Source organism: Chelonoidis abingdonii, chromosome 2, assembly GCF_003597395.2.
Source record: "Chelonoidis abingdonii isolate Lonesome George chromosome 2, CheloAbing_2.0, whole genome shotgun sequence".
NCBI lineage: Eukaryota > Metazoa > Chordata > Testudines > Testudinidae > Chelonoidis > Chelonoidis abingdonii.
This window is the reverse complement of record NC_133770.1, coordinates 119,587,332-119,602,226: the sequence shown is the minus strand read 5'-3', so window position 1 is coordinate 119,602,226 and position 14,895 is coordinate 119,587,332. Positions and strand designations below refer to the sequence as shown.

General features: G+C 40.4%; 1 protein-coding gene across 3 annotated transcripts in view; it reads right to left on the bottom strand.

The window, feature by feature from the left end:
* Positions 1–14,895, bottom strand: part of CEP72 (centrosomal protein 72) — a 75,811-nt gene that overhangs the window by 12,555 nt on the left and 48,361 nt on the right. Inside the window, exons 13-14 of one of the 3 annotated variants that reach the window (XM_075062635.1) lie at positions 13,218–13,329; positions 9,512–9,603 (exon numbers count right to left, since the gene is read on the bottom strand). In XM_075062635.1, the coding sequence (XP_074918736.1) occupies positions 9,552–9,603; positions 13,218–13,329 (164 nt within the window). In that variant the 3' untranslated portion in view covers positions 9,512–9,551. Of the gene's footprint in view, positions 1–7,863; positions 9,970–13,217; positions 13,330–14,895 lie in introns of those variants that run through there. The other 2 variants (XM_032765548.2, XM_075062634.1) reach the window with 2 other exon arrangements.

Below are 14,895 nucleotides of genomic sequence, written 5' to 3'. Positions count from 1 at the left end.
TTAGCGCTACTCCTCTCGTTTGGGAGGAGTTCCGAAATCGATTTAAGGAGGCGGTAAAATCGATATTAATGACGACGTCATGTGAACGGATACAGCGTTAAATCGGTATATCGGCCATTAAACCGATTTAAAGTCGCAGTGTAGACCTGGCCCCTGTCAGGGCAGCTCTATAGCTCCTGCACAGATGTCTGGGCCTGAGCTGTTGGCCCATAATTATTACACAAGCCCAAAAAGTAATATTCAAAACATGAAACAACAGTGCAGAGAGATCAAACTAACACAAAACTCATAATAAATGCTACAAGCCACATAATCAAACTGGTGCATCAGCTGGACACCTAAATAAATCCCACATTGGCACTTGGTGCCCACATGCCCATTGGAGCACCCAAATATGTGAAAATAGTGCCTAGACTGTTTTCATATTTTCACCCATAAAGCCAGAAAGAGACACTTTACTACCATCACAATCCCCACAATCTACCACTTGCTAGATCCCCAAAGCAATGGCAATCTAAGAAAGAAGCTCTTGAAACTTTGACTTTCAAACTAGTGACGGCACAGCCTCCGAAGGTTTGGATGTGCTGCAGACAGAACCTCTGTTACCCAAGAATTGATCATGACATCAGGAGCTGTGGGAATACTGCAAGGACAGCTATTTTTCAATAGTTTTCCAGTATTTCCTCATCTATATTGATCTCTGAAGCCAGAGAGGTGGATTTCAAAACAAGGTAAAAAGTCTAATTTTAGTTGTTGACCTTGAAAAAAGGATTGGAATTAGTTTGGGTTTTGGATAAGCTCTTATTTCATTCAAACGACCTTCCTCTTTCCTGCTTATGTGGGTAAGTGGATTTTTGCTATAACACAAAGCAATTTGATTAAAAAGTTTTATATTCAATTTAACTAAAAATACAGCCTTGAAAAAATATACTCACGTGCCTCACATAACTCTCCATTTTAATCAGGAGTTATTCTATGGATGGTTTAAAAAAATGAAAGGTGAAAGGTGATCTACTTCCAGAGGATGGTGCATTATTTCAGGTTCCAGTTTACAGCAGATGAATTTGTGTTGGTACTTGCTCAAGTGCTGTTTTAAACAAAGTAATTTTAAAAATGTGGAATAGTTCCACATGGGTTCTGTTAAAGACAGTTGGTGTTAATGGAGTCAGCAAATATAGCTTTTTATTTTTCTGTGGTAAATTATTCTTACTAACTATATATACATATTTTATAAAGGCCTTGTGTAAAAGCCTGGACACACACACAAGAACCTAAACCTGTTGACAAAGTACATTCACTAAGCAATGAATTACATCAAGTCACAACGTCAAAGACAACAATAAATTATAGTGTGTAACATGAAAGTGTTTTTTCTCTGTGCTGGATTCAGACTATATTAGCCTCAGCAGACAACTCCACTGGGAGGTTTTCCCCCATAATGCCAATAGTATAAGATGGTTTGTTTGTCTCGAAATGCTGCAGATTAAAGAAATGGCCAATAATGGGTATATAGGTTGAGGTTTATCCTTACCAAGATTGAATCATGTCATAAATTTAAACAGCACCGGAAAAATATATATTTATACAGAAGAGTATTTTTTGAATTCAGTTTCTGGGTGTTTTTTATAATTCATTTTCAGCCATGGCCATTTATTTATGCATATTATCCTCTGCTCTTTAATTACATCTTTTATCTGTCTCATCCTATTCCAATATACACATCTGATTTGGCTTATATTGTCTTGGATCTACATATGTCTGGATGTGCTTACTGTCAGGACCTACCCACTGGTGTGGAAGGAGAATTGCTTTGGCTAGAGTAGTAGCCGCAATCTGTGCCAGATAGTTGTTTGCAACATGGAGATGGGTCTTGTTCTTGTTTTCCTTGGAGCTGTGTACAGCCTGATAAATAACTAAAACTAATCTGATCATTCCTTGTTCCTGTTTTGTTATGTCTTTCATCTTGGCCCAGAAAACCAAGAAGCTGCTGTGTACTTATGATTACCTTATACTCAGTGTTTAGTACTGCAAACATTAACATTCATCTGTACTAGCATACTGTGGCCACTGGGAAATTTTCAACATTGTAAAAACCTAAGATCATTTAACTTACAAGTTTACTTTTTTCTGACTAATTTATCACTGATTTTTTTTCCCATGATTGCAAACGAACAATTTGAGTGTAGCATTTCTTAATTTTTTCTGTAGTGGCTAAACATACATTTAACCTCTTGATGAAGGGAGCCAGGCATTTTTCATTGCAGAACACACCGGGTGGAATGCTGGCCCCATTGAAGTCCATGGCAAAAGTCCCATTGACTTCAGTGGGGACAGGATTTCATCCACTGGCTTTAATAGCAGGAAAGATGGACCCACCAGTGTGTCAAGGGGTTAGCAGCTATGACAGAGGTTATGGGGGAGCACATCAGTGATTCTCTGTTCCCATATCTTAGTTTCATTTCAACTACTATTCAGTCTAACAGAAAAAAGAAAGAAACTTGAATGGAAGTCATATACTGCTAGTCTGTACTAGGGTTTTTTTCAGGAAAAAGGAAACAAATTATATATATATATATGCTATATATTTTTACACTGTTTAATAATGCTATAAAGTATTAAATATATCACTTTATCAGTGTGAATGTTAAAGTCATGACAATATTATGGATGTTTAAACCTTTTAAAGTTGTCTTGCTGATTTCTAAAACCACATTAACCATGGACAAGCTACTTTGTCAAATAAACATTATTCCTGATGATTAGAGGAAAAGTTCGAGTATGGCAGTCATCTGTTTAGCACTGTACAAGCTTGGGTTGAAAACTTTTAGTAAAATTCATTGTATACGGCATTGTTTCTTAGGAGTATAGCTTTTCATAACATATCTTACTGCTAGTGATTGTATAAAATTGTATCAAGTTGGTAAAGTGATCAATAAATCTGTTAATACATGTTAGCCTCTTGTTTTCATCAAGTAAATGATACTAACTATTAAACTGTCTGTTACAAGTTATTTTGTAATTTAGCTGTTAAGGTAATTGGCAATAAATGTATAAACTCCCCACTTCTAGCTTTGAAGGACACATTTCTGTTCAGCCTTAGTTACCCCATCTGTCAAAATGGGGATCATTATTCTTATCTATTTAGCTTACTTGGGGCGATGTGAGCATTAGCTCATGATTGCAAAGTGCTGTGAAGATGAAAAGCAATGCTTAGTGTAAGAGCTAAGCAATATTCTGACACTAGGACTATATGATGAGAGTTCTGAAAATATAAAAATGAACACAAGTTCATTGTGAATAAAAGTTTGGATATTCACAGTACTTAAACTGGTCTCTGATCTCAAGCTCCTAGGCTGCTACTGTACTGTTGACAGAAAGTGTTGTGACAATAAATGCTTTACTCCTAGGAAGAGCCGTCAATAAATACAATCCCTTCTCAAAGAGCAAACACATGCTTTTCTTGGGGGAACAAATGGACTTTGGAGAGAGGAACTGTCCTGCCTGTTGGCTGATTGGGCAGATGTAACTATCACTGGTACATTTGCTCGCCCTCGATGACCTTTTAACATTGCAACATTATTTAGTTTTATTATTTTAAACAAAAAAAGTAGTCTGTGCTCAATAAGGTTTTTAACTTAATCACAGACCTTTTATCCATAAATATTCCTCAGTGCCTAAAATAGTATTAATAATTAGCGGATATCACAAAACGTTGTAGAAGTACTATGTTGGAAGCAGTACATGGTACTTTACTTTCCTACTAATTTCAATCTAAGATTGAACATGTTCTAGTGCAACATACCACTGAATTGTCCCATACATACTAATGGAATGAATGTTTTTGCAATCACTTACTCAATAAACACATCTATGGAAATGTCTTTGGTTAAAACCTGGTAAGTAGAACTGAAAACCTCCGATGACCACCTTTCTCCATGGAGGCCTCAGACTGTACCCACCATGACTGCCTCAAAGAACTCTCTCATTTGTGAAGTTGTGATCCCTAAGCATGTATGGTAGGTCACCTGAACAGCAGAAATCAAATAAAATGTGACTTTCTGGAGGGTTTTTTTTCCTGGGAGATGGAAAGGTCAGTTTTTTAACTAAAAAACCGCTAAAGAAAAGGTGTTTTACAGTCCACTACTCTAGTTTACTGGGAACCTAGAAATTAAGGCTAGGATTTTCAAAGGAGCCCAATTGAGCTGAGTGCCCAAATCCCACAGAATTTCAAGAGGATGGCTTGCACCTATTTCCTTTGGGCTCCTTTCACTGACACAGCCTGGGATTTTCAGTGGCCCATTTCAAGAGGCCGTGTTTATGTATTTGTGTAATTCCATGTATGTATATAGGTGTCTACTGTTAATTAAAATATGTAAAATTATCTAGGCCAGATTCTCTGTGCTCTAGCGGCTGTGGGCTGCATCAGAGAGGGGGCTCTGTCAGAGAGCTGGTTATGGCTCCATGGTTATCCTTCTGACTCCAGCCACGTGTACATCCTAGAACAAGCTGGAGGCTAAGCCAAACCACACCTGCTAGCTCCAGTGCTCTAGGGGCCATATGCCAAAATCAGAGTCCCTCCCCTGCCTGCACCAGGGCTGTGGGTAGGAAGACAGAGGTGCTAGCTGTGCTGCAGCTAAGACTGAAGAGGATGCCCTCACCCTTGGTGTACCCCTGCCAAGAGATTTGCATTGGAGTAGGACTGAGACTCTGACTCCTTAATTAGCCTGCTACTGGAAAATCAACTCAAGTTTATTATGGCAGCTGTTCTCAAACTTTACTACACCATGACCCCCTTCTGACAACAAAAATTACTACCCGACTCCAGAAGGGGGTGACCAAAGCCTGAGCCCTGCCACCCTGAGTTGGGGGTGGGGGGAGGGGGAAGCTGAAGCCCAAGGTCTTCTGCCACGGCAGGGGGTATGTAACCTAAGCTCTGGCTGGTGGGGCTCAGGTTGGGCTTCAGCCTCAGGCAGCTGGGCTTGGCCCTGGCCCTCAGCAAGTCTAACACCAGCCTTGGCAATGGGATTACAACCACTTTGGGGTCCTGACCTGCAGTTTGAGAACCCTGTGTTATGGCATAAACAGCTGGCTGAGGTACAGATTGAGATGTGTTCCTGAGTATCTGAGACTGAAGACTCTAAAACTAGACAAACATCTTTTAAGTGGTTATGATAGTAACCACAGCCCCAATTCAGCAAAGCACATGTGTGCTTAACTTAGAGCATGTTCTTAAAGCGCTTAAGCATGTGCTTAAAGGCAACTGACCAGCAGGTTCCCACTCTCAGGAGGGAGTGCTAGACAGAGGCTCTGTGCTTTGGCATCTCAAGACTGAGACAACGACAAGCCTCTAGGCATTTAAAATACCTGGGACTCCAGAGGGTGGGTTCCTTCACAGCACACTGGGGGTTAGCCAACAAAGGAAGTCTGCTTGGGTCTGTGGCAAAAGCATTAAGCCAGCTCCTGCTCTCTTGTACAGCTTTACAAACACTATGACTTCAGTGGAATTGCACAGGCGTAACTGAGAATTTGGCCAGCACAGACTATTTCCCTCACAACTAACTACATAAATATTTGTTTGACTCTGCTAATTAAATACTGATAAGGCAAAAGCGGTGTGTACTGTTTATGTATCCAAGGCAATGTGGCACTAGAGGATCACTTTTAGAAAAATGATAATGTTTCAATGCTAAATGACCTTCATAAATGGGGCATTTTTACATAGCACAAAGCAAATAAGCCCAAATGAAGTCCATGCTACCATTCCTAGTCGAAGGGCATTTGGGGTCAAACATGTGCTTGTCCTATAATAAGCCACTACTGTGTGTTATCTGAAAGCTGATTTAGCAAACTAGCTCCTTTGCTAGAGCCCACTCATCTTCTGAGCTCATTTGCTGGTTTAATCAGCTTAGACTGCGTAGAACATGTGAGGTTGACACTGTTGGTGGAGATGTATAGAATCATTTAAAAGTTGGCTGGTGCTTAGAACACCTGCCTCTGTTGCCAGACAATGTTGACCATTCAGGGAAAGCGTGTGCCATAAATGTGCTTTGCGCTTCTGAGTTTCTGCATTCAAGAAAACATTATGCATATAGCACATTTTTGGCTGTTTTTCCACAATATTGTCTAATTGAAAATATAAAAGTCATTCAACATCAAAGGATGCTGCAAGCACAAACACAAAGGTAAAGGTTTGTTACTGTAGCTGGAACACTTTGGGCAAGTGTACCTTGCTCACCAGCTCTGCTGCAGCTTCTTGTTTGTCCATTTGCATAGCCTTGGTCTAGTTCCCCAACTCAGTCCATGGATTTAAGGAAGTACCTAGAGGAGATGGACAGGACCAATTCCATTTCCTAAACCATGAGATGATGGCAGAAAATAGTGCTTGGACTGGCTTAGATGCTGATTCTTAGTTTTCTGTTTGTTTTCATACCATTAACATGTCTTTACTACACAGGTACCTTAAGTCATCGGTCCATGGGTCTGAGGCCCTGAGTTCATGTAGCTCAGGTGCAAGCAGCCACAATGCAAAGCCATACCCCAGTTACTCCGTCATCAATGGTGCTGCACTTCTCCATTTGTCACTATAGCTTCTAGGGGCATATCTCAGTTCTTTGTGCTGCTCTAAGTTCTATGATTCTTTCCTAGTGAATTATGGGCAAACTTGTTTGTCCTTCTGGGCAGATGCGGGGGAATTGTGGGAAGGAGGTGGAGGACTATCAGTGCTGAAGTGAGTCAGTTTGCATGCTCACAGCAAAGGTACCTGGTTACCACCCAGAATGAAAGCAGCTGGGCCTGAATGCAAGCACCACTAAACTCAGGTGAGGTAGAGGGGTGGGTGTGAGTGGGAGCTGACTGAAAACCTGAGCTACCTGTACTTTGAGGACATACCCTCAGCCGACAGGGGGAATTTCTAGGCATTGAGACTTCTTTTCTTCCCTAGTTTCTCTTTTGTTCCTCTTCACTTTGTTGTTGTGCTTTTCCTTTCCTCCCCACTCCCTTACTTATGGTAATTGAAATGACTTCTGTTTACTTCAATTTCTTATATTCACCATCTTTTCACCCCATTAGAAACCCAAGTCCCTTTTCCCGTCTAACAGCAACAATCACTGGGAGCTTAGAAATAGGGTTTTTGGCTAATTTCTGGCAAATGTGTTTCCATCAGCTCTTACTGAGCTCTGTCCATTGTAAAAGTGTGCTCCTTGGCCTTACCTCTGACATTTATGATGTAAATACTATGCTAATATTAAGGTGGAAATTTGCACCAGGAAAAAGTGATCTGCTGGTTTTACACTATATGCACAATATCTTAGTATTTACAAAGTATTTCTACAGCACTATGCATTATGGAGTATCACTAAAGACTCATTTATATTTATGCTGTCTTGGTGTAGCTATGTCGCTCTTAGTATATTAGAGAGACAAGGTGAGTGAGGCAGTATCTTTTATTGGTCTAACTTCTGTTGGTGAGAGAGACAAATCATTTACAGGGGTCACTTCAGCCACCATTGAAATGGATCTTTGGGATGAAAGACAGCACATAGCAATCCTACACATGAATTTGAAACAGGAAGTGAAGAATGCAACAGAGATGCTGGGGAAATTGTCCTGCTAGACAGAATGGACAATGATTCAAATTGGGATTTAGCGAGGATGCTGGGGCTAACATTTCAACTCTTGCATACAGGCCTATGGTATCTGTAGTGAGAGTAAGCTGGCAGGATATTGGAAAGAAAGCTTCATTCACATTAGAGGCGCTCTTAATGCTATGCTAACACAAAGGTTCAGTAGTAGCCAGGGGGAAAGAGCAACTTTCTGACTGACCAATAGTCTTTCTTGAAGCAGGGGCATGTAGGTGACTTTTTTTTTTTTTTTTTTAAATTGAGGGGTAGGAGAGAACCTAGTTTAAAAAAAAAAACAGCTGTTTAATATCACTAATGAATAGGGTTGTACTAAGTTTGTCCAATTTTAATAAAATGAGATGAATGAGCTTGTGTTCAAAGCTCAGCATTTCATTCCTTTATTAACCCAATCCCACATTGCCTACATCCAGGCAGTATCATGGGAATTTGTTCCACAGCTTCTATCTCAATAGGAACCAGACCCAAACCTGCTTATCACATTCAGACTAGCCAGGATTCCTGCAAGTCATGACCCAGTGACAGCCCACATGATGAGTACGATTAATGAGGGCTTAAGTTACCATGAACATGCAGGCGCCTGCTAGGACTACACAGGTATGATATTTTTGAGGTTTGTTTATGTATTAAGCTCACTGGAAAGATTCCAAAAAAGAAAATCACATAGTTCTGTATTCTGGGAACTGGCACATTCAAATGTTAAATATTAATAAAAAAGTACTGGGCCTGGTTATTACATAATTTACAATCTCTTACATAATACTTATGGGAAGTCTCAATTATAAGAGAACCCTTTTGACTAGTCCAACTACAAAAAAACCTTTGTTTTTTAAAGTTACATACACACTTTTACTATTGCTTAACTCAGGAACAGCTGTTAATAAAAGTGACTTGTATTTACTGTATATCAGAATTGAGTAATTGGTATGAAATCAAATAATCTGAATCTTTTATTAGAAAAAGATAATGAGAAAAATATTCATAAAAAGTTATGAATCAGACTATATAGTAAAAATAGATTATACCTGATCCATTTATATTGCAGAAGAGAGTAAGCTGCATCAGATATTAGCTGCTAATTATTTTTTTAAAATCAGACAAGATTATTCATAGAATCTTAGGGTTGGAAGAGACCTCAGGACGTCATCTAGTCCAACCCTCTGCTCCAAGCAGGACCAACACCAACTAAATCATCCCAGCCAGGGCTTTGTCAAGCCTGACCTTAAAAACCTCTAAGAAGGAGGTTCTTCTGTAAAGCGCCAGTGTAAACAGTGCCCCAGCGGTGGGAGCGCAGCTCCCAGCGCTGTAAACTAATCCCCACAGGGAGGTGGAGTACGTGCAGTGCTGGGAGAGCTCTCTCCCAGCGCTGGTGCCGCGACCACACACACACTTCAGAGCGCTGCCGCGGGAGCGCCGTGCACTTGCAAGTGTAGCCATACCCTCAGTAAAGTTATGGAGAGTAAAATAAAAGCCTTAGACAATGACAGCTGTGTAGGGAAGATGTTTGATGGTGTTATTTGTAATGGAATAACTAAAGTTCCTATCAATCACACATAGGCCAAAGGACTATCACAGCTACATTCTCTGTAAAGTTTCACCTCGTGTTACTGGGTCTCACCCACAGTGGAACTGAAAGAGCAAGCAGTGAATATTTTCTATTTCCCTAAAAAGTTTCCTTTCTAAACCATGTTTAATGTTACATTTGATAATATGGACAGCAGTACCCAGTGCATAAGTACAGACCAGGGCTGTAAGTCAACTTACGTTATACTACATTTATATATAAAAATATGAGCTATGTCATTGTGAACTAACTCAGCCATTGGCACTTATGGTCCTGATTTCAAAATAATAGTTCTAAAATTTGAACTCACATTTAGCTTTAGGTAGCCCTGAGTTCTGGACTGAAAGTGCTCAATCAAAATTTCTGACTGGGTTTAAATTGCCATCATGCACATCCATGTTTCTGTAAAAAAAGAAAGTGAACATTTGTTCTGGGGAAATCTCTGCTGAACAATTTATATGCACAAAGAAAGAAAAACAATTCTGAATAAATAAAAGGAATCAAAGACATCAACTCATGGTGCAGTTGTAAATGTTTGCTCACACAGTCAGATAAACTCAAGGGTGTCCCCTCTTATAAATCATTTACAACAAAACTTCCTTGGATTGTCACTAACACCTGCTGTTGTCCATGTTGCTAGGAGGATGTTTATCCATTGTTTTTTTTAACTGATTGTAACTCCAGTGTAGCTGCTCAACTTCAGTCCTGTGCCGTGTACGTGTCTCTGCTAATTCTTGCAGGAGATGCTCATTGGTAGAAACCAAAGTTCTGCAATAAACAATCCAAACATCTAATTGTGCTTATTATTTCAACCATTTTATAAAGTCTTTTTACTTCCTTTCACATTTCTATTGGGTACTACTATTTCCTTGTAATTCTACTATGGAAAAAACTATTGTGAGCTATTTTTTTCACTTTGAATGTATAAAAGGAGAGAGAGATTTTTAGGAATGATTTATGACCAAGTAAACATTCCTTAGTGGAAAGATTTGTCTCAATAATACATTTCAAATAGAAGTGCTCTCCATATGAACAAATTTGCCTTCATTGGACCAAATCCTCAGCTGACGTAAAATAGTATTTTACATTACTGAAGTTCTGGCCAACTCTTTTTTAGTCACTGAAACAACTATAAAATAAGCTGTTGTGTTAATTCTGAAATCCTCATAACTGCCAAGATATAGACATAATGTACTACGTTACCTTATTATGGTAACCTTCCCCACTCAGAGGACAGCCCAGACTCTCACCCCATATGTTTAGGACACAGATGGGCAACACCAAGGATGCTTTTGTTTTTCCAAATCCAAAATTAGAATTTATCAGATCCACATTCCATTTTATCTGAAGCTGAAGATTTCCCCCCTAGTTTTGTCCCATCTCCAGATCATGTTGAAAGGACGTTATACAAAGCAATCTTTCAGATATATACTGACACTGATTCTAAGAACAAGTGTCAAAAATTCTAAGTCATACGAAAACAAAGTTTATAAGGGGAACTTTTTCCAGCAGGTATGCCTCATGGCCATCTAGAAATAAAGCCCAAATCTCATCTCCCCAGGACAGAGAGCGCGCAACTTACTAAAGCACAAAAACACAACAAAAAGGGGTTGGGGTCATGCCCCTTCTATCCTCTCACTAGATGAGCAATTCTGTAACTGGCCAGAAACATTAATTTCTTATTAGTAGATCATATCTCATGTATTACAAGTTTATAATATAAAACTGTTTGCTACATTACAGATCCTAAAAAGGTGACCATTTAGTGGCCAAGAGAACTTGTTTCAGGTGATTTATACTGGGGACAAAGATCAGTCCCAGAAAATGCCAGAACTGGCTCCTAGCCAGAGTTTCACCATCAGCTCCTGGAATCCATAGTCCATTCACCACAAACAGAGTGGACAGGTATATTTTCTTTAGTATTGACGTGAGTTAATCACAATTCTGGGAGCGGACGTTTTTTAGCCTAGCGCACCAGGACATTCTGACCCCGGCAAGTTGTCATTAACAAGGAGGCTCTATTGGCTACTGAAGAAGATTCAAATCCTTTGTGAGGGATGCTACAGCTGCATCAATCTCATAGAGAGAATCTGTAGCTTCTCTAGAATAGCAGGGCCTGCTTAAAATGAGTTGTTTCTATGAGACCCTGTGGGATTTTTGCCACAGTATCTGCCACTGGTTTAAATCAGCCCACGTTGATCAATGGCTGAAAGTGATTACCATTGGACAGAAGGCCTTCATTACACCGAAATAAATTAGTTGTTTCAAGTTCATCTCCTCAAATAGCATGTAACTACATCACAAAAAACCACATCGTACTTAACCCCTCCTTGCAGACTGTCTTGGCAGAGAGGGCAATGTTTAAATGGGCATGGAGACTAAGAGATTTTCTGCTCCTAAGAGATGATCCCACCAGAATATGGTTGAAACTTATTTATTCAATTCATAAAATCAGCCATCTAATCCCCAGGGCACTGTACAAACATAAAACATTAGTAGGCCAGCGTGTGTTGCACTTGGCACTGCCACTACCTCTTCTGGGGATAAACAGCGTCCTTCAGATTCTAGTTCTCTCAATTTGACAGAGCATCACTAGTCACTTAATTAAAATAAAATAATTCATTACACTTTACAGTCCTTACATTCAAACACTAATAAAATAGATAGCAATATTTATACCTTCATAAAACATGTCTATAGTCTCTCGTGTACACCACCTCTCCAGTGAGTCAGCCCAAGTCAAGGGTCTCCTTTCGGCAGTGAAACTGGAGGTGCTCAAGCTGTTGCTTAGCAACCCATCTGCTCTGTCCTGTCTTCCTCTGGCTGCCCAGCTATTTTCCTCCAGTGGGAGGGCCAGCCTCAATTTCTCCCTCTCAGCTAGTGTCTTTAAACAAAAATTTAGGATTTTCCCCAAGAGGTACGTATGCAGAGCACTAACGTTCCATCTCAATTTATACAGAACCTAGAAGGAAATCCATCGCTCTTTCTTTTTTCCTTCTGCGCAAAATGCATGATATCTAGCACATTCACACCTCACCGGCAAAATGGATGTAGTGCTGCGTCAGAGACGCACACAAGGCCTCCAACCAACTAATTCCAGGGGGTATCACAGTACACCATATCAGTTTCAATATCACCAGATGGCTAAGGGAACAAGCAGAGAATGCACTTGCATTCCCAGAAGAAATCTGAAAAGCAGCAGTGTAGTCATCCCTGTGTAGTTTTATAAAACATTACAAGATAGACTTCAATCTGGTAGAAGAGCCCTCCCCTGGTAGAAGCATACTTCAGGCAGTGGTCCTTATATACGCCCAGGTCCTGCTTTCCATAAGGGACAGGAATTCTACATTTTTAGGGCTAACTCCATTAACTGACTTTCTCCAGTTTTAAACTAGTGTAACAGTGTTAATTCGGGCCCCCTCCCCCCCCCCCATCTCAATTTGTTGCTGCTTGTTACTTCTCAAAATTATTCACTAAAGGAGACGTCATGAAGTGGAATGGAAAATTTGTATCTGATCATTTTCCTTCTGTAATTAACATTTTAATTCATCCAACCCACCTTCCTCCAGGATATTCAACTTTCAACCGAGTATAAATCTACACAGTTTAAAATTTGAAAAAACAAATGAAATACTTAAAATGCTGCTGTTGGTTTAGTTTTATAGTTTGTCAATTTAAGAGGTAGAGAGCTGGCTGAGCAGACTGGTTGCTAAGCAGCATCTGCTGCTGCCTCCACAGAACCTAGAGACAACTCAGTACTCTGGACTAAAAAATGTACTATGGAGCAGGAAGGAAATCATCAAGTAAACTTTCCATTGTTGTTCATTAAATACTGAGACAAAAAGGGCTACTATGTTTACATTTTAAATGTATTGAGCATCTTCCACTCATAGTAAACATTTAACTGAGCAGCTCTGGTACTTTAATATAGAATGACTTTAAAATTTCAAAGTATTCAATATGCCAAGGGTTTCTTATGTAGTTTCTTTTACTTCTGACCAAGATCTTCAATATACCTGTGACTTTCCTGCAACATCTCTGTGAGCTCCTGAATCTGATCATAGTGCTGAAGATGCTGTTTCAAGTTGATGTTTTCACTTCTTAACTGTTGATTCTCATTTTGCAGATCTAAAATTCAAAGGGACAAAATATCTTAAGGAGGCTATATCTCTTGCTGAAAATTCAACCTGACCTCAGAGGGGTAAATATTGTACAGTAGCATAAAATAAGACTGAATATCCATCCCTTGGATGAGACTTACAGTTGAGAGCCTGAGCTTTTGTGCCAGCTAAAGATCCCAAAATATTCTTCATGAGCCTGACGTGAAGTCAATGACAGGCTTTCGATCAATTTCAGTGCACTTGAGTTGATCTCCAAAATTAAGGCCATCAAATCCAGTGCCCTGGCCAAATTTCAACTTACATTTTAACTATAAACCTCCCTTTGCAGTTCCCATCTGGCTGGCCCCTGTGAATGAAGCTGGTCCAGCTCCCTTGTGCCAGAGCAAGTGTTCCTATTTTGCCAATTAGGAGGGTGAGACAGCACCTGTGGGCTATAAAGGATCAGAGAGAGAGAGCTGGTGAATCAGAATCTGTCAAGATGAGGGCAGGTGAAGGTTCCCTGCCAGTGAAGAAGGCAGGTAAGCTGCTGCAGACTGTACATTTGGGGGTGGGAGAAGGCTGAAGGCCAGAACAGCAAGAGGGATTTGCTAGGTGGTGGTGAGAGGATGAGGAGAAGAAGAAGAATAAGCAGAATCAGCATCAGCCTGCTGGCTCCAAGCCAGAGCGCTGGAGCCAAGGGCTAGAGAAGGTTGAAGGCAGGGAAGCAGATTACCTGCTGACATCTCCAGACCTGCAGAGATGGATCCCGAAGAAAATGAGTAAATCAAACAGAGGTTAGGGGTCTATTACAGGAGTGGGTGGGTGAGGTTCTGTGGCCTGCAATGTACAGAAGGTCAGACTAGATCATTGGGATTGTGTGAGGGATGCTCCCTGGCAAGGAAGCTCCCAGCAGAGAGGCTGTGGTCATTCCCCCAGCTCTCCCTAGTAGGCACTGCAGCTGAAAGTGTTGGGGGGCTGTCCTGGTGTAAGATCAGGAGAGGATGGCACTGGAGAGCTGGGACATAGTGAGGGATGCTGGACCAGTATGTTGCATGTACTGTTTTGACTATGGTGGGGAAATATGGACTATGGCTGTGGGACATTTGTTATCATTTATGTTTGTGGGACTTTGGGAATCAGTGACCCCACAAGGGCTAATTATTACACTTGGGATGTTGCACTGAACTATTTCTGGGGAGTCTCAAGACAGGAAACGTAGGCAGTTGCAGTTGTCATGTGTCCTGCAGCAGGATAGCGCTCAGGTGGGACTGCCCTATGACACCATTGTAAGTTGTATTTTCACCTGCTGTTTAAAACTGTTTATAGTAGTATAGTAGCTTGTTAAGTTTGTAAAGCACTTTGGGATCTTCCAGGCTGAAAGGTGCTAAATGAATATAAAAGAGTATTCTGAACTTCAGACACATTTTTATTTCCCTAAGCCTAAAGAAATGCCTTCTGGTTAGCACCTCAAAATCTTCAGGCTCCAAAATGCCAATACAATACATTATATTGGAGGGAGGACGGGAAGAGAATGAGGAAACCTTATTTTTATAGTTTTAGAGCTAGCAATGATGAGCCTAATTTACTACAGATC